Genomic DNA, 21,032 nt, shown 5'->3' with positions numbered 1-21,032 from the left:
GCAGGAGGTAGCATGGACAGGGACAAAAAGAGACTAAACAAGCTGGTTCTGTCCTGGGCTGCCCTCTGGATCCCATCGAGGAGGTGGCGGACAGAAGGATGCTGGTAAAACTAACATCCATCATGCACAACCCCTCCCATCCCCTGCACCACACAGTGGAGGCTCTGAACAGTTCTTTTAGCACAAGACTGTTACATCCCCAATGCACAGCGGAGCGTTATCGTAGGTCTTTCCTCCCCACAGCTATGGGACTGTACAATACATTACTACAGGGATAAACTAGGTGAAATGCAATAGTCAACTGAGGTGCAATACTCAAATCCAGGGGGGTAAAATGCATTGTAAATATGCACATGTAAAATCTTGTTCTCGATTTCTCTTGAATACTTTATATTGTCTTGTTTTAGGTATTCGGAGGTGGGAGCTGGCACATGAGATCGCTGGTCTAGTGTGCAGGCTCCCCGTTGAGGCAGAGCTGGTAGCGGGGCGGTGTGATGAAGGCAAGCAGTAGGGTTCCAGGGCCACAGAGGAAGTCACAGTAAGAGCAGGTCTCCTAGTGCTGGGGAGCTCTGCTGGAGGAAACGGTTCACAATTCCCGACACCAAATGGTGCTGAGAAAAACAAAAACAGCCGAGAGCCGACCCAGTACGGGAAAACACATTAAAAAAAAAAATAATAAAAAAAACCACCAAGCCAACAGCGAAACAGTTTGAACATAAGGTGACTCTTCAAAACATAAGGGCAAGAAAACAGGTGCAAAAAATACTCATAAGCAGAGAGCATATAGTTCAAAGAATAAAGCCAGGCTCAACAGGGAAGCAGTCCATAAAACAGATTTTTGACATGGGTACGATATAACATTACCAACAAGATAACAGGTGATAATCTGGCGACGAGGACACACCAACGCTCTCCCTAAATACTGCTCCGATAATTGAGAGCAGGTCTGCCTCGCTGCCTGGAACGCACTCCCACCTGTGCGTGGGCGGAGCTGCTGGGACTATCTGTGCCCGTTACCGAGGTGCTGGGGGTGGCCTGGGCCATGGATGTAACACATCCGACAATTACCTTTTGTAAAACGGATGCGCTACATTGACCGAGGATATCTAGGACAAAAATAAAATCGTTGTGGCACGGCAGCCACCTGAGGGAGAAGCCAACCAGGCTAGAGAAGTAAAGAAAAACCACATACCTTTCGTAGATCAACGTTGTCGCAAATCTTCAAATGGCCGGACGGACAACACGGGAGCAAGCGATCGAGATCAACCACACAGCAGATAAAACTGCTAAGAGTTTCTCCTAGAAGTTTTATGTGCCTGGCAGCCTAGATCTATGCCTATTACACTTTCAGTAGGACATCACATAAAAATCTAAAAAAGGAAAAACATTCATTTTGAAATTTTTTACTCTGTAGGAGAGGGAGGAACGGCCTGTCTGGTTGCCCTATGTATCAATATACCATAACATGGGGGACAGTGAATGATAGACACAAGCACACTTTAAAATTTTATATTTTAAACTTTACAAATAATGAAGTACCTATAAACAGATTCTAATTTGATTATAATTTTAGCAACATTGTTAAAGCCTGTATACCAATAAAGCCCCTTTGAACTGAAATGGATTATTGAATTAGACTTAAATTGTCAAATTTAATAACTGCATTAACAAATTACTAAAACTGAGCATTGAAGAACTGAGATAATTATTTTGTCATTGAACTCACAATAAACCCCTGCTTTCTACTCAGCCAGTTAACTTGGGGCCCACAATGTTCAGACCGAAAGCATTTTCTTCTTGTGAAACCTGTGAACCAACAGGCGCTTGTGTGTCCCTCTGACCGTCTACTTGCTGAAACACATGAACTTTCAGATAAATATGAAGACACTTTACTACACTGGTCTGCTGCTCATGGCGCAGTAAAGTCAAACACATTTTCCTCAACAACCAGCCTTTGTTTTGTTAAAAAGCTAGCAAGCTAAACATGAAGCAGCACAGGTGAGGTTAGCCTACAACACAGTATGGCTACATTAGCCAACTTCCAGGCTGTCACTCACCTTTTTGGTCCAGTTTCCACAGTCCTTGTGAATCCAGACGGGTTCAACCCAGTGTCTTGTTTTTCCGATGTTCTTTAAATGACTAAAATTTACACACTGAGAGCCGATGTACCAGAATCAAATTCCTCGTGTGTTCGACATACCTAGCCAATAAAGCAGATTCTGATTGTTTTCTCAGAAGCACATAAACCGCAGCCGAGCTTCCACAGAGTGTTTGTGCATCACATACCTGTAGCAGGAGGAAGCAAATGATTATGAGTTAAGTAACCATTAATACAAACCGTTTTTTCTTAAATAAAAGCTCTGGGCCTTACCGGACACCCAGAACTCCGTTTTCCTGCAGGTACAACAAAGCTAAGTTGAGCACAATTTCTAAATGACTTCCCTCAGCTTGTTTTAGCCTTTGAATAGGTTTGCTAACGTCCTGGCGCCAAACCAAGGTATTTGAATCAATATCCAACGCTCAGACTGAGATTACAGCAACTCACAGAGACTTACCGGATGCGTGGCAGTCTCAACAAACAATTGCACCAGTCGCTCTCACAGTTCAAAAAGGCTCGCAGCCCCGCCCACTCCGCACGGCCCTTACTGTTGATTGGACGATTGGTCTGCGGGACCACCCATTGGCCCACTTCCTATCCGATAATCAGGCTGTTTGTTGACCAGTGCCGGTATGTTGGTTGTTATGTAATGGCAAGTGGCAGGAAAACCTGTTTAGTTAAAGGTACAGGCAGCGACATGATCGCCTGTTTATCGATTCTTTCATATTAAGCGACAGGATGTCTCTGCTTTTGAACACAAAGTGAACAACCTATACCCGTGAGTGAACACTGCCCCAAATAGCCCAGACACCTAAACACAACCTTAATATCAAGTGTGATTTTATGAGTTTTATTTAATCCAGTCATGAATCTACACAGTCTAGATCAAGGAATGAATTTTCAATCTCAGCGTGATTCACATGTCCTCTCTGCTGAGTTTCTGGTTCATAATCTAAAACTGTGGGCTGCTGGGAGGAGACAGGGTCCACATTGTCTGACCAAAAACAGACTGCTGTTCGGACTCTAGTCAGTTATTTGTTTCAGTTATTCTTTTTCATTAAAAATGGATTTGCAGTTGCAACATTAGCTGTTTCCATCTTGACCAGTGGTGTTTGCCTTGATGGGTTTTGTCATGATAGTAAAACTGGATAGGCCTGTTTGGTTGGATAAAACAGTCCTGAGAAGATCTCAGCAGTGGGACTGTGGTGTGTAGAGGCTTCAACACATTGTGAAAATAGATTTTGGGGATAAAGTTCTGGATTTATTCTAAATAAAATCAGCCTATATTAATTGTGTGGATGCTGAGTCAGCATAGATAGAGTACTCATTGTCTCCAAAACTAAAATCCATCCCACACAAACATGTGCACATATACACATGTGACCACACACACATTCACATTGACATATGTTTGCATATTTACAGTATAGCTCTCTTGCTCTCACAGAAACACAAACACTGGTGCAGGTGCAGGTCTTTTGACTGATGAGTCTAAGTGTTTCCAAAAATCAAGCTGCTCTGTGACTGTTGCCTCTACATACACTGCTAACATGAACTTCTCCTGCCTTCTCTCCCTTCTTTTTGTTCTGTTTCTCGCTATCCACTCTGGCTGAGCAATGCTAGAATGCTTCTCATCTGGAGGAGTGAAATGCCAACTCTAAAGGAACGGTAACAATAATAAAACTCTAAGACATCTAAAAGAAATTAACTATGGTCCATAGTCCACTTCAGGGCAGGGAGAAAAGCGGTTTTGGGGTTCAGACCTGAAAAGGGAAGCAGCTGCAGCTATACCAGTGCCAGGACTGCATTTCTATCTCCACACATTGACAGAAAGTTCAACAATTACCCCAGAGCCCAGCCTCAAAATATGATTAGCATGGACCCAGATGATAATGGCTTTTACATGCAATTACACAAAAGGGGGAATTACCCAATGTATGGGAATAATGTAGCTGGGGAATGAGACAGTTGCTTGCTAATGTCTGTTGTTGTTGGCTGGCCCACTGGAAATTTGTTTATTATAAGGTTTTATATTCAGACAGACTTATCTGCAGCAAATCATGTGATGGATATTCATGAAAAAAGTTATGTTTTTTCATTCAGTTGGTGAAATGAAAGTCTTAAAGAGTTTTTGGACACTAAGAGTACAGATGAGATGATATATGTACTGTGCTGACTGAACCATAAGGTCTTCATCTGTGCACATCAGTTCTGAAAAGTAACCAAATATGTACTAAAGTAAGTCAACACTGACACCAACAAATTTCTAAACATTGCTCTCTTAACCAGTGGTAAAATATAACTGAAATTAGGTGAGAAGGTAGACAGAGACGGTGCATTAGGATTGATGTAAGAGGTTATTTCCAAAGCCTGTTGCCTATTTAAATCAGCTTTCACTAAACGTGCAAGATGAACCCACCAGTCAAATATAATATTACTGACGTAGATTTCACTGGATTCAAATGCAAACGTGGTTGCAAACTTTTGGGGTTTTTTTGCATTAAATTTGCAGTAATCAAAAACACATTACATATACTATCTATTAAAGCCTTCTTCTTTTCTATTAAAACCTTGAATAATAAGAAAGTCACTCAAGACTTTTCCCATTTAGGGGTCACCACAGCGAATCGTCACACTGACGACTCGCATGTTGACATTTGGCGCATGTTTTACGCTGGATGCTCTTCCTGACGCAACCGTGATTCAAACGCGGGCCGCAGCAGCGAGAGCACTGTGCCTTAACCACCTGCCTACCAGGGATGGCTATTAAAACCTATAATAATAATAAACTAAATTGCATCATATCCACCGTATAAGGCATGGAAAATACTGACTGGTTGACAGCTCAATATAGCATCTTTACTTTAGTCATAACTAGCTTCCACAACACTCCAGTCCTGTTGTTTAGATCAGAGTGGTTATGAAGAGCTGTGGCTTCTATGCCACAAGACCTGTTTTTTCACTGGAAGTCAGCTGCATCGCCTGGGGGGTGTTGAGTAACCCTGAGTCAGAGCTCTGCGGCTTGTCTTGGTGTAAACAGATGGTCTCGGCTCTGATGACTAGTTTCTGATCTCATCCAGATAGGGACTCCGACTGTAAGATGAGATTTCCAAGCTCTACAGAGGTGAGATGACTGAAACAGTTTGAAATATGTCGAGTGTAAACAAAGGGCTGGATCTGATTTCCTGGCACAATTCTGTTTAGATAATCACAGTTGAGCTGTTTGAAGAGTGGCAAGCTCTTATGTAGGAAACCGTGGTACAGAGCATGTTTAGTGTAATGTGTGTATTGATATTATCTTTCAATTTAGAGTAACATCACCCTGGGAAAAAGGGAGTCTTGACCACTTATTTATTTAGTCAAAGAGCTGTTTAGTTTGTTATTAAACCAATAAAGGATAAATGTTAATAAAAATATACTGCTCTATTTCTTAATCTTCATAATGTAAGTTGTTTATTGTCATACAAGAAAACAGACATCACTAAAATGCTTGTAATGCAGAATTTTAAAAATGTGTGAATGTGTGAACAAGCAGCGTTACTGTAGTAAAGAATCAAACCGAGTTATTTAGTTTTTATTAACCAGGTTTGTAAGACAATATGAAATTCTTGATTCATTATTTGTTTAAAGTGATCTAACAAAAGTCCAAACTTAAGAATGTTTTCTAGGCATAGCAAAAAACTGTGGGGGAGAGTTGAAGGGTTAGTGTGGACTTGATGAGACTGGACCTTTACTAGGATCTCTCCTCACATTTTCCATCCACATAGACTGAGGCGCTAGCAGACCATCACATTGTTAAAAAGGCTTTGATAGCCATACCTCTGTTATAAGGGAAAGTAGGCAAGGTGCCCCGCTCTGTCTGTCTGTGTCTCATCTGCCTTTTTGCAGTGTTTCAGTTTTCCAAGGTGTGGTCAAAGCTGAAATCTAACATTTGTCTTATTCATCTCTTGCTACTGTACTTAAATTGTTTTTCTTTTTTATTGACTTGTTGAAATAATCCAGAACTTTCAGTATTTCTATCCTGTGTGTTGTGTATGTGCTGTAGTTCTGTAAGTGCACAGACTGGTTTGTTAATACTCTTATTGTCATATGTTTCATCTTTATACTGTTGTTTAATAGAAAATAAATGTATTTCACAAATGCTATATTTTTTATCTTACAAGTTTAATACCTTCGTTACTAGTATCTAAATATTAATTTAGGAGGCTCAGCAAAATGAAACACTGAACTATCTTTGCATACCTGTTTAGTAAAAACAGTGTGTTATACTGAGATTACATTTAAAAAAAGTATACACACCCATTACCTTGAAAGCTATTTTTCAGTCAGTGAACCAATGAACTTGTAAAGAATGTGCATTACACAATCCCAACAAATAAATCTCAGCATAGAGAGGTTTGTTTAAACTACTTTTTCTTAATATAAGCTGTGTGAGAATGATGATTGCTGTCAGTCCTTTTTTTTCCTCACATTTACAGCCAAAACATATCCTGCTCATCATACTCTATTGCATAATTCTCTCCATACGTACAGTGCGTATATAAATATACTGTATGTAGTCTGACGTGATCAATAAAACAAAAAGTATTTTATTGCCCCTAAATGTTAGGTCCATTCCTCCAGCGGCCTGCTTTGATATTGTATAAACTGCATAATGCCTCCATTAGGACAAAGTGTCATCTTACTAAATCAATACCAACGTGTCTGACAGTCCTCATGAGTCTGTCTGTCTGTCCCCTGTTAAGTGTTCATGTCATTAGTAAATTACAGCAGCCACTTCCCTGAACTGTTTGGATGCCCGTAACTGGAGAGGAAGCAAAATCAAGAGAGCATGAAAACCCGGCCAATACTGCCTGGCTTGCTAATGTCATTTTCCATCTCACAATAATCACTGGAAGTAGAAGGGATTTATCATTTCTCATCGTAGCAATAAGCTCCATCTGGTCACTGAAGGCCCCCGCTGGGCCATTCAAAGTCTTTCCCGGTGTACACAGGTGCACGTGTTCACATGAACATAGAAATTTCCCATGCAGGCCTACTGAGCTTTGCCATACCTAACACTGAACATGCTCACATTAATTTAGAACTGTACAATTAAAGTACACACTGACCTTCCTCATCCGCACACACATTTACACACACCAACAATAAGGTCCCCATGAAAGGAGGGCTGAGATCTAAAGAGATTTAACTGAGTTTGACAGTCAACAACCCTGTTAAAGCTGGCCCTGCTGCAACCAAACACAGTGGTAATTGTAAATGTCAGGCAGAATTAACGCAGAAGTAAATTGCTTTACTTTCCTTATGTGTGTATCTGAGAGGGAACAAGGCAGAAACAGCAGAGCCCTATGACAGCCTTACACAAGTCAGTCATCGACTAGCTTGTATAATTTTGATCTTAAAGGAAATATGATCCCTGCTCAAAAGCATCAAATTATATGGCTTGGCAGCATAAACAGATCACACATATGTGAATCATGCAACATTTATGGCTTTTCAACAACATTTACCACGATATTACACTTGAATACATTTTTCCTCATTCTCTTCCTCACCATGATCACATTGAAATGAAATGACTGACAATGAAAGAACTAACTCAAGGCTGTCTCTTCCTCCACATTCCTGCAGGACTAGTGTGGTATGACTGACTGACTGTTGGATTGGCTGACAGACAGACTGTGGTAAAATCTGAACTGACTTACAGTATGTTGGGGAAGGGCCAGAAAGCCATGTCTACTTAGCTGACATGGAAACACTCAAGAAGAGCACAAAGGAGCAAAGGAAGAGGCAGAAAAGAAGAAAGTGGATGTGAGAATGATAAAAACCCCACTTTATGTACTATGTGGATGCACTCATGCTTATAGCCTCAGCAGTATGCGAGCCTGTGTCATTTGTCGTGTTCACTGTTTTGTCACAGCTTTCCAGCCACAGATGTAGTGATGTGTTCACTGATTAGGTCATGGTTCCTGGCTCCTCATGACGAAGTATGGATTAGCTAGAATCTCATCTCTTCAGCTTGAGATCAAAAACATAACAGAGAGTCAGCATTATATAACAGAAGAGAGAAAATGTGAAAGACAAGATGACATTACAAGAGATCACAAGTTTGGGGTTGTTAATAAACATACTGTATATGTGGTTTGAGGGCTTGTTCAGTTTTAAGTTGTGCAAAGAAATCTTTTGGACTTTTTTACAAAATGATGTCAACCTGCCTGAAAATAAATATGGCCTATGAGCGCAACATCTTCTGGAACTCAGCTGTTTAAGTCAAAGGTGGCGTTAGCATGTGGCCGTGCAATTCACAGGGGCCAAACTGAACAAGAAGGAATTAAACGCGCTAGAAACAACAGTAGTCAAAGAGAGACCTTGTCAAAATTGTATCCCTGTGCCCATGGCCCTCGACCCCAATCATAAAACTCACAGACATAGAGGAAACCCACCAGTAAATCAGCCTGTCACTGGCTGTCACACACTGGGTTTGATCCCAGTGATATATCGCCTTAATATGTGGATGGAAAGATGGGGCAATTGGGAGGCAGAAAGGGAGAGAGAGAGAGAGAGAAAGAGAGAAACTGACTTTTGAGTTTGTGTGAAAGTATGTGTACAGTATGTGTCAGTGTGAGATTCATACATGTTTATACGTTTCATACCTTCTAATCTTTTTTGTTTTTGTAAAATAAATTCTATCTAGGAAACACAATATGTCTCCATACTGTAGTAGAAATATCCTACAACCCTCTGAATATCAAGAAACCTGAAGTGTGTACACCAGAGTGTTTTCTACATGTATCATATGTATGTCTGTAGTGGTTGAAATTTTGCAAGAAACACAAATAAATGTAATGTATAAATGTCTGTAAGTGTACTTGCTCTAATGGGCAAATTTACAAACACTGCATCTATGAGAGCTCAAAATGAAGTTAACCAAAACCATATTGTTCCAAAATAAAGACTATCACACTTAACTGTGTGAAATTCATTCATGTGAATGATGCAAAGAGTTTGACAGCAGTGGCAACTGAGTTCTTATTTAGGATCCTAATCTCATCATGTAATAGTGGAAGGGTTGAGGTGTGTGTGTGTGTGTGTGGGAGGGCCGTTTACCTCTGTTAAATTGATAGTAATGGACTGATAATTACTATAAATTGAGCTTAATGAATATAACATGCATTGCTACATGATGCCAATAAAGCTGAATTGATGTGGAGAGTTATGTAAATGGAGAGGCGAGAAGATAAGAGCAGAGGAGGAGCACAAAAGGTGGACAGAGGCCAGAAAGGGCAAGCAGAGCAAAACATAGTGGACTGAAAAGAAACAGAGGAAGGACAGGAAAGCGATGGGAAAAGGAGAACAGAGAGTGACAAAGAGAGGGAGGGATGACAGAGTGCTGACATCAGAGGGCCAGCAGTCGCTCCACATCACTCAGCTACCACGGAAAATCAATTCTCTCTGGTACAGGCAACGGTGTTAACAGCAGGCAGAACCAGCAGCTCTATAGCCTCGCTTCAGCCATTAATAGAGAGAGTGGCAATAGCACTGCCTCCTCAGAAATCATTACAATCATTCAAAGAGGGCTCTGGGCTGTGCTCCAGACTAGGTTTTCAGGGTTCGTGGAGGCCATTTGTGGAAATTTTTGGGGTAAACACAAACTATAATCAAATTGACTAATCTTCAATATAACCATAAAATACCTTCCAGTTTTCAATTTAAAGTTTTAAAGCTATTATTGTCTCCTTTTATGGCCAGAAATAATTATTGGGACATACTGTATATATTGCCCTGTAGAGCTGTTTTTGTAATGCTTATGCTTGACAAAATAAATACTTTTTATACATCTTTATTACATTTTCTTTAGTGATTTTATCTTCCTGCTACCCTAGAGCAAGTTAGTTAAAAAAATAAAAACAAAAGGACACAATCACAGTAGCAGCAGTTTGTTTTTTTGTTGTTGTTTTTTTTGCACTTGCGATGCCTCGATGACAACGATTTTGTCAGGGGTCTAGCTTGATCAAACCTTTACTTTCCACTTAAAAAGACAAATATGCCATATGTGATAGCTTCACTTTTCTCAGTGATGGCACCATTTGTTAAAGTGACAGAAGTGGTTTGAGCACCATAGTCCTGGGACCTGTGTGTGTGTGTGTGTGTGTGTGTGTACTGTTATTTTTCTGCATTTTACTTTAGTAATAAAATGATTGAAGAGTCAGGGTGTGTTTAGGTTCCACAGAGAGCACAGACAGTGCAAAAGCAGCAACCAATATCCATATGCCTTTACACTATATGTGTGCATGTGTACTGAACTGTGACAGCTCGGTGCTCCCTGAAGTTTACATGTAAGATTCTCTTTTTTTCCAGCAGTGCCTTGCTTTGTGTGCGTTTTTGCACATTCTGTACATTTCTTCCACAGTCTACTGTTACAGAAAGATAAGCATGGAGTGGAACTAAGAACTGATAAAGAGAATTAACACATGACATCCTGGCTCTTCATCAGTGAACTCTGAACCCAGAAAGTCAGTTTATAGGCATGTGATCCTCGCTGTAGGCCTCAGGGGTAGAATTGAACTGCGCCTTATGAGTTTACAACATGGCGTCAGGCCCTGCGAAGCAGCTGCACACAGCTGGATGCCAGTTTTTAACCAAAGAAAGAGAGGAGAGATAGAGGGATGTGGCCACAGAACTGGCTTCAAAGGGATGAAACATCACCAAATGGGGAGGAGACGATATGGGCTAAGCTCTCCCTTTTTCTCCCAAAATAAATAAATTAAGTGTATTTAGCTCTACTGAAGTGCCGTTTAATACAAACATCATAAAAAAGTGCCTAATCAGTTAAACATGTTTTTCAAAAATTGGGTAGAATTAGATAAAATCTTAGATGATATTTCAATATCTCATGCTATCTATAAATGAAAACAAGTACTGTTGATGCAAAGGGCAAAAATACAGTCCTGCAGTCATAATGCAGAGAACAGATGACATACAAAACTCAAAACAAAACAAAACAGCAACAAAACTAAACAAGGAAAAAAAATACAATCTTAAGTCAGCATAAATATATTTAATGAATAAGTCTTTAACTTGAATAACTGACAGTTATCGTTCTCACATCTAAGCCCATACCGAAACAGTGAGAACAGTCAAAACTCAGATAAAATAAAATAAAATAAAATTTTACAAAATGCCTTTTGATTGTACTGTATAAAGATGTACATAGTTAAAGGTGGGAAATGACTTTTACAGAACTTTTCACACATTTCCCTCCTCTTCTTTCTTCTTTGTTTCCTGATTTGAGGGGGGCAGTGTCCTGTTTTTTCTCTGTGCACATCTGCCTGTGAACATCTGGATAAAGTCAGCTTTTCAACACTGAGCAGAGCGACCATCACTCTTCCCCTTTGCTCATCTCCTCCAGTCAGCGAAAGGAGAGAAAGAGCAGATCTTCTACATTGAAATCACACAAGCTGTAACCATGCGTGCTGGAAACAAAATGCTGTATTAGACATGGCCAAGGGAAAATGAAGGTGGCAGCAGGGTTGAAGGGATTAGAAAGTGAGGCTGAGGCGGATACGGCGGGAACTTCAGAATCAGAATCTGCTTTATTGGCCAGGTGTGTCGGACACACGAGGAATTTGACTCTGGTACATCGGCTCTCAATGTGCATGTACATATCCCCATGCAAGGGGCAAGTAAAAAGTAATCCAGCATAAGGCTGTGTAATATAACAAAATAAGCAGTATTAACAAGCAACAAACAGTGCAAACAATTCAAAATAAGCAGTATAAACAGGCAGTAAACAATGCAGACAGTGGAATGCTCATTGTGAAATGGGATAAGTAGGAATAAAAATAGAGTACTTAGAAATAGAGACCTGTACAAATGTACTTAATAACAAATGTAGGAGGGTTTTTGGAAAAAGTGTAGTAGGTCCAGGGGTGAAGTCTTGTGACAAATCTATAGACAAAGCATTGATAATGGGGACTAATGTAAACCCTGAGATAACATTCAATCATGTTTTTAGATGTCCAAAGCCAACATTTTAAAAAAGTTATGTGCAGAAAATGATCATGGCTATGCAAATAAACTATGGTTAAAGTACAGCCTGAGTTAATTAAAAATCAAATTGAAGTTTCCTGTTATTCTTCCATTTTTTGTTTGCAATATTATTGTTTGGGTATGTTTTAAATGCATCAACATTTAAGCATGTCCAAATTTGTATGTTATTATGAAATCTGTCAATGCCACACACTAAAACCACTGGCCAGGTTATAACCACCAATAACCTGAAACACACCAATTAGTGAAAGTTGCTTGAAAATTAAGATACAGTAATCTAGATGTTTATATTCAACCAAAATATATGAGTTATATATTGTCCATGTTTTGCAGCCCTATTGCTGAATGTGAAATGATATCTGCAATATTAATGTTTGACATCCACTTGTGGTCTAATATTACTTTTAAGCTAATATTGTTTTTTTGGTCTGTGACATCATCATCTGATGAAACAAAAACACAGGACCAAGTCACTGTCAATTTTTTGGAAAATATTTTGTGAATATTTATTATAAAAAAATAAATGTTTCCACTACAAATCATTTTACATTAGTAGGTAGACAAGGTCATCTACATTTGCACACAGAAACTCTCACACAGACACATGGGTCAGTCTTTAGACAGGAAATGAATATGAATATAGGATGCATAACAGTATTGCTCTCTCAGATGTTCCATGTTTATAAAGAAAGTCAAAAACCAAAACACAATAGCACTGACATATAATTTCCTGTATGCTACAAAAAACGCGCAGTATAATGTTAACAAATAAATAATAATGTACTGATAATTGCCTTTTTTATTGTAAAAAAAGACAAAGCCGACAAGATAAAATATAATACAGATGATTTTTGTCCCATTATTAATTAGAAATGCTGCACAATTTGTATTTATTCTTTTATACGTACAAACATTTTTACAAAGAGGGATGGCCATGTACATATAGTGGGATCTGTAATGTGAGATGCTATCATTACGGTGGTTTACATTATGTACACGCTAATTAGGACACATAGCAGCAACAGCAGCATCCACAGGTAGGCCAAGTAACAGAGGACTGACTGACTGACACACTGAGCAGGGCTGGGTTTCCCAAAAGCACCAGTACCACCCCTGTCCATTAGATAAGATTAGTCTATAGCCAAGGCAATAGAATTTCTGTTCAAAGTGCTCAAATATTGTGTATTAAGTGCTTGGGCCATGCTTAAAGATGGCGTCATCATGGTTCAATATTCCCCATCCAACAGCACAAAGTACCAATGTGCCGGTTTTGAAATATTGGATATGTGTTTGGGTTTGGCTGGGAGACATCAAACCAAGAAGCATGCATCTTTAAGTATGCACAACATTGTACATCTAATTTCTAAGGTGCCTTTAGGAAATCCCAACCTATTTGGATGTTGTATAGTACACTCTGACAACAATCATTTATTGGAAGCATTTTGTTTAGGGCAGTGGTGCTAAATCCAATGCCCCTATGAGAACAACAACAAATTTCATTTGAAAACAAATTAAAACTGCAGCTTTTTGCTTGGTGATCCCACAATGAACTGACCCAACTCCAGGAGCCACTCTAACATTTTGTATTAAACACACCAAGAGGTACGAATTAAGAACAAATTTTAACAGTAGAATGCAGTCATTTAACAAGAAATTGCCAATCAAAGAAGAAAATGATCCCACATGGCTTTTGTTAATAAGTTATTGTACGAGACCAAAACAATTATAGATTTATAACACCGTCAGAGCAGTATCACTGATCTAAACTGTGTGAATGAAGAATATATCGCTCCCCTGGAAAGTGTACTGTACCTTGTGCTGTGTAGGACTGACAATGCTAACCAATCTTACCTGAAGAAGAAACTCAAGGACAAACACACTTCTAGTTTAAAACACTTCCACAACACAACAACATCTGAAGCAGAAACTTGAACGACTCTGCTTTATTATATTTAGGGTTTTTTGTCCTCCTATCAGTGTCCTTCTTGAAGCTTTTCCTATTTTTTATGATCCTTTCTTTCTTAACTTGGACTCTCATTTCCTGGCTCTGCTCCTTCTCTCTCTTTGTTTGCCCTGGTTAAAGAAAATAGAACAAAAATGTGTACATCCTGAGATTTTACACGAAGGGCATTGGGTTGGGGACACAACACTATTACTGTACAATATCTGTTTATAAGCACACAGAACATAAATGTCACCATAAAGAAAATTCTGTGTGTATGACGTGTTATGGCCCCTGTACCTTCAAAGGACAGCATTCAATGCCTTATACATTTGACAAACTCATGGCTTCCATAAAATGGGTCTGTTTAACTGATTATCATAATTATTGCTTTTTGTGACATATCTACTGAATGCAAATGCTATAGGTTAGAGCTACAGAGCAAAACGGCTCGGTTATTGGCGTGTGTTTCCGTACCAGCTCATGTTCTCTCATGGATAGAAACAGTAAATGTAGGTAGTTACAACAAAATCTTACGCCTCGGATTTCATTCGTCCAGGAAGGGTCCGCATCTGGGTGAGCTGCTGCTGTGTGCTCTGAGCTACACCAGGTATCACTGCGTTTCAACACCTCGGTCCACAGGCTGGTGGGAGGAGACTGTGAGCATGCCTGTCCCCTTTATGCGGTAAAGGGAAGGTTATGCTGTTCAGTTTAGCTAATCATGGAAAGCGCAGACTTTATGTTAGCCCAGTCCTGGTCTTGTACCCCAGTCCAATCCCAGTTTGACCAGGTCTCATTGAACTTCATGGCTTTCCTCTGTCCTCCCTCTCCTCCCTCTTATTAGTCTGTAAGGCATTTCAACTCTATGGAGGGATGGTTGGTTTAAAAGTCAGCAAGTTGACTAGATAGCAAAGCTATCCTAAACTCTTCTCTTCATTTGTCTGTCAGGACTTGATATCGTCTTTCAGCGAAACAGTGGAAGTCCTCATTTGAATCATATACTTTTCCTCCATTTCCACTCATTTCTAGTTTGGATACACAGCCACTGTGTTAGAGTGCGATTAGCAACCACAGTGTGTTAACACAAACAGACAGGCTCATCTTTTAAACAGGTACCGGGCCATTCTTGGTATGGGAATCTAGGGCTTTGAGGCTGCTCACGATCTTCTTTTGCGGTCCCACAATAGCCACTCCAACCTTTTTCAGATCCCTGGTTTGTGAAAGAGAGTGACAGAGACGGAGTAAGAAGAGGGGAGAGGTTGAAAATGAGACACAATCAGGAAGAGAGACATGACAGAGGGAAACACAGGGAGAGAAGAACAAAAAGTGTGTATTAGTGACTGAGGATGTGACACTCGTGACCTTAAATGACATGGTCCCAGTGCTGCTCCCTTCACTTTCACCTGCAGTTGTCATTCCCACAGCATGTGCGTGTGTGTGTGTGTGTGGGGGGGGGGTAAACTGATAGCTTCTATTATGACCCTTTCAGTGAAGGAAACAATGGCATGTGAGGGCCACAGCAGCAAAAAAAAAAGCTTTTCCTGCATTTTACTGAACTGAATTTCTTTTAAGAATGTACAAGTATATAGGCATATAAGTATGTACAGAGGAGCAGCATGGGATCATGATCATGTGTAGGATATAGCACTGATTCAGACATATCTGCTAACTTGTTAAAATCTCTTAAAAGATTAGTTACTGTACATGCATGCATCCAAGTGTAAGAACACACCATTTGTGTGACTATTTAAAAATATTTTGAGCTACAGTGTCAGTGTAACATGTACTATGCATCATACACTTACTGTAAAGACAGAGAGTAGTTAGTTAATTAAATTATCAAGCCCCTTTTGAAACATACAGTAAAAGCAACCTCAAAACACATAATATGTACAGAGATATACAGAGAGCATTGCTGATGTTATAGTACAAAAGAAATCACAGCACATATTAAGAGTCCTGTCTGTGCCTGTTACAATGACATTGTATTAGTAGAAGCAGAGGAGTTACAGTTGGAGTGGTGGCATTTCTACAACACATTTAGCTCTACAGACATTGTATGTGTTAGAAAAAAAATCAGACTTTTATTACTTGCAAGCAGATGATTTAGTTCACAAGAGCAGCCAAAACAGCAGACATTTAGAAATGTCTTGACCGTCCAGAAAATCACAGACTTGTGGTTCGCTTTGTGCTACTATATAAAGGGATAGTTAATTCACATCAAATACAGCCTTAAATGTAAATCACACTACATTTTGCAATAAACAAAATAAAGTTGTTGTTTTTTTATCTGTTACAAAAACAAACAACCCCAGTATACCAGACTGACAATGGCTAGATCTCCACAGTAACACTAACAGCCTATAGTAAACTGACTACCTGTAGTGTAATATTCTCAGAATTAGTAAAAATAAAACATGTAACTGCCACAGTCTTTACAGAATCATCACTAAACCTCCTGGAAACATATACGGGTACATACTGACATACTGTATATGGGTAGTACCCTGTCAGGCTAATTTGTATTATCAGACAATGTCCAAGCATATCCAGCATGCAGTGACATGGAAACATAGCTATTGAGTTATCCTTGAATATAACTATCCCTTTAATAGTCAGACAAGTGAAAGCCCATCTGTGGTTCTGGATGTAGGTTACTGTTCCCAGGCATGAGGCCTAGGCCCTTGCCCTCCACCCACCATCCAGAGACTGAGGAGGCAGAGAGGAACTGGGCGTTAGAGAGTGGTGATCCCCATGGACGGCTCCCATTCTGGGCAAGTGGCTGGTGTGACGTGGACCTCCGTCAGAACCACTCTTCTGAGGCAACATTAACACATTACACTAGACGTCATCAACATGTGCGTTCTAGAGGATGGTATTTAGCAGAAACTTTTTGTTGAAATAAGTCAGGTTAAACTGTTTGGCCTTAACTGTACTCTTCTAGGTACCGTGGCACTCCTGTGGTTGAAGACAGTAATTAGCAGTCATTTTATGACTTTTATGAATATACAGAAAATCCTATATTTATTAGTCATTAGTGGACAGTCAGTGCCAAAAAGAATACATCTCAGCCAAAATCTACCAAACCAAAGCCAAGAAATAACTTAAAAGCAGCAATAAATATGGATTCTGCAAACAGTTGATTTTTCTTTGTTGCTTAACAAGACAGAGGCTAATATACTAGTATATTATTAAGACCCTATGCGTTTGGATATAACAGTTAATCATTCAAAGACTTTAAATCCTGTTTTCTTAAACTATTCAGTGGGATCAGAAAGAACAGGGAGCCTTCTGGCCATAGGCTGCCCAACGGTGCGATGACTTCTGAAAACCAAACACAACACAACATCAAATGACAACACAGTGATGTTAAATTTAAAAGGGCGATGAACTTAAAAAAAAAATCACGTGCATTAACAATGTTCTTGTGTTGTTCTGTTAAGAGTCAAAGCAGATTTATGTTATACGCTTCTAAGCCACCAAACTCCCCTCAGGTAAATGTGCTCTTTCCCCATCTTGATCAAACAGACCAGTTTTTTATGTTAGAAAGCTTCACAAATCATGTCAAGACCAACACATGAGAAAGATTAACAGTTAAAACCTCTGCAGGCTGCTTTTATTTTCCCTCCAGTTTAGTAAAAAGTCAGTTCAAGTGAAACTGTTTCATAAACAGAAGCCAATCGTCTACTGTATAACCACTGTGTTTCATTTGATGGTATTGTTTTTACGCCTGTTCCATGTTGATTGGGTCTGCCCTGATTCTCAAAGGGGTGTGTATGCTCTGAATGTATTCTCCTATACTACATTTGGTTGTACAAGAGAATGTCAATGTCAGATTGCTTTTATTTATCTAGCAGTTTAGGCCAATCAAAAACCTGCACTCTGCACTGTCCAGATGAAGAAAACAATCCAAAGGATGCAATATTTCCTGGTCAGTTCATCCTTTCTCATCTTGAAAAAGGACTTCAATTACTTCACTAGATGAGTCAGCATTCTGCAGCCAAGTACGATCACTGCTCTTCAGAGGTCAGAGCTTTGCCGAGCCCTGTGCTGAATATCATGGACTAGATTAAGACTGTACAAATCAATAGAGCAATCTATATTGAGCAGTGCATAGTCTCAGCCAATGCGACTAGCTGAGCTAGCCGTGGGCGCCTCAGCCTTCAGTGGATTACTACTTCAGTGATCCACTTTACCATTTGGAACAGCTGCAGATACAGCATTATAGACCAATAGGATTTCTCCAGTGTGAGATTACTCCATTGCAGTTTATCTGTGAAGTGTTTTATCAGTTCCTCTTGAGGATTTCCATCTATTCTGCAGAGTGAGGGTTATTGTTTGTTTTGTGGCACACTGACTGAAGAGAACCTTTCACTAATTAAACATATTCACTGATTAAGTAGCATAAGAAATGTCTGGAGAAAAAAAAAATCTTTTGTACAGCACCCCTAAGAGAGGAGACAGAGGAATCAGCACCGCTAATGCTAGAATTAAAAAAAAAAAAGCCTCCTCCACAGCAGTGCACAAGTATTCTTTAGAGAAACATGCACTTTGCCTCATTTTCCTTTGGTGTTTTTGGTATAAAGCTTCATTTGGCACTTTCCTGAGAGCAGCTCTTTAAAAAAAAATCAAGAAATTATGTTCTAGCACATTTCAGTTAGACATCATTGCAATTTACTAATGGAGGCCGCCTTTGGCAAAGATTTAAAATCCTCTCTTCCCCTTGGTAATTTTAAAGACCATTAAAGTCCACAGTTCATCATTGTTTAAAAGGACATTACACATTGCTTCTTTCTAATACATTCAGCCCAACCCTGTTAACCCCGAGTATCAGTTTGGTAAGGAGTTATCAGATGGCTGCAGCACCACTCCACCAACTGACATCACCACAGTGAAAGGCTGCTTTGATCACAGTTACTAGAAATGTCCAATTATTTACCAAGTTACAATTTCACATCAGTTAAACCAGCACAAGCTAACAGAGCAAAAGCAGTGGGGCCACAAGAGAGAGAATTTCTGTAGCTTCTATTGACAATAAAAACAACAAAAAGATTTAAAACTAGGCACCTGTCTTAGTAGTAACTACACTCTGAACTGTAAGTCCAAAGGAGGTTTGTCCATCAGTATAATCTCCCAGTATATTATCACGGTCCTTTTAGACTGCCAGCACAGGACTGCAGCCAGAACCTGATCCACTATCTCAGAACATTCTGTCATCCTGTAGATCCCGTCAGCAGGGCCAGACCTGTAATCTCTGTGTCTGCTACTATCTCTTCTTTACCAAGGGACACTGATTCACTAAACCCTGGGATGTGACAAATACCCTGCACCTACATATCATTTCCCACCAAAACACCAGCTCAACCTCTAACAAAAAATATTTGTACAAATATTTGAGGAACTATCTCAGTTATATTCATCATTAATATTTTTCTTAACCAGGAAGTGCGAATGTGTCCTATGTTTAAAACCAGTGCTGCTGACTTTTACATTAGGAAACCAGACTTGCCTAAAGATAACCAAGAAAATTTAGTTGCCAGGAGCAGATTTTGTAGGAAAAACGAATCAAATACACTGACAGTGGACTTTTTAAAGATATATTCAGCATCTGTAACACCTATTTGTGCTGTCTTAAGACTTTTTAAAGATATATTCAGCATCTGGAACACCTATTTGCGCTGTATTAAAAAAGTGGTATTACATTTGCTATGAAAGTTGTACATGAACATACAGTAAGTGATCACATATTTGAGGTTGCTGAAATAATGACTTATCAGCTACTACTACTTACTGTATATGGTCAATGAGACACAGGTCATCATACCTGAATAGCTCCCGCAGTGTGAGCTCTCTAAATGTGATTTACCTAAATTTGACATGAAAATAGTTTTCTGACAATATTTGCTTGATCTTTGCTTTGCATTATCATGTTCCACAGATGGAGAGTGCTATGTCTTTGTATATGTATTTGACATCTAAGCCTATTATTTTCTCTTTCAAATGACTCTATCTCCAATCTTTTGGTTGCTCTCTTATTCCCTAAATGGATTGAATCTTCTCCTCTCTCCATCATTGTTTCTCGATTTATCTCTCTTTATTTCATGCGCTCACTGTCTCAGTCAGTGGTTGCTAAACTGAAAGTGTGTCATTATCATGAGTTATAATGACTTTCATCTGGACACCTTTAGCAATGGTTCCATAGCTGGTTTTACTTAAAACATCAGTGTGTGTGTGTGTGATCTTCACCAAGAGCCTCTTCAAATTCCTGGGCCTTGCCACAGATACAGGTTCCCTGTAAACACTGGTGACATGAATAGGCAGAGAAGCCTAACATGCATGCCTGCTGTTGTTGTCTTACTCTGTGGAGGTCTTGGCCAGGGTGTCACAGGAGCTGTAGCTGACCCCAGAAAAGGCCTCCTTACAGGGCAAGGTCCTCATTCCATCCATCCAGTCGCACATTGTCCCCATCGAGGGAACCTCTGAACTGCTTCGATCCAGCAACAAGTTGGCTGGCCTGGAGGGGGGAGAAGAAGGAGTTTCAGGAACACAAGTACATTAGCCCCCACAAGATCATCATCTGACAGTGTAATCTTATTATTACTACATCTGTCTTTTGCTTTTCACTCAACCAGCACTTTAGGAAGCGAAACATCGCTACAACATCGGAGTACAGAGTAGATATTTAGTCACTGATGTTGTCAAATGGATACTTTGATGGAAGCAGGGCTTACGGAATGCTATGAAAACACTAGCACCAGTAGCAGCAGTGTTTGCAGCAGTGTTGGCTGACTATTTACAATGAGCAGTGCAACAATATCAGTGGCAGAATAAAAGACTGTACAGAACATTGTCAGCAAATAAGCTTCCTTACTGCAAGGGTTGAGAGGTGTGAAAATAGCAGTGAAATTACAGGGAAACGATGTGTAATGGAAATAAACAATA

General features: G+C 39.6%; 1 protein-coding gene and 1 long non-coding RNA gene across 6 annotated transcripts in view; both read right to left on the bottom strand.

The window, feature by feature from the left end:
• Positions 1–1,741: 1,741 nt before the first annotated feature.
• Positions 1,742–2,492, bottom strand: LOC109968271 (uncharacterized). Its single transcript, XR_002276075.1, has 3 exons — positions 2,372–2,492; positions 2,201–2,286; positions 1,742–2,129 (listed from the first exon to the last, which is right to left on the bottom strand). It is a non-coding gene; the product is annotated as an uncharacterized LOC109968271 (long non-coding RNA).
• Positions 2,493–12,639: 10,147 nt separating this feature from the next.
• The window catches only part of epha3 (eph receptor A3), an 88,034-nt gene continuing 79,641 nt past the window's right edge, over positions 12,640–21,032 (bottom strand). For 3 of the 5 annotated variants that reach the window (XM_020614439.1, XM_020614441.1, XM_020614442.1), the window contains 2 exons: positions 20,449–20,604; positions 12,641–15,300 (listed from right to left, as the gene is read on the bottom strand). In XM_020614439.1, the coding sequence (XP_020470095.1) occupies positions 15,195–15,300; positions 20,449–20,604 (262 nt within the window). In that variant the 3' untranslated portion in view covers positions 12,641–15,194. Of the gene's footprint in view, positions 15,301–16,789; positions 16,908–20,448; positions 20,605–21,032 lie in introns of all 5 variants that reach the window. The other 2 variants (XM_020614443.1, XM_020614440.1) reach the window with 2 other exon arrangements.

The sequence above is a fragment of the Monopterus albus genome, unplaced genomic scaffold (genome assembly GCF_001952655.1).
Source record: "Monopterus albus unplaced genomic scaffold, M_albus_1.0 scaffold146.1, whole genome shotgun sequence".
Taxonomy (NCBI): domain Eukaryota; kingdom Metazoa; phylum Chordata; class Actinopteri; order Synbranchiformes; family Synbranchidae; genus Monopterus; species Monopterus albus.
This window is presented reverse-complemented; position numbering and strand designations above follow the sequence as displayed.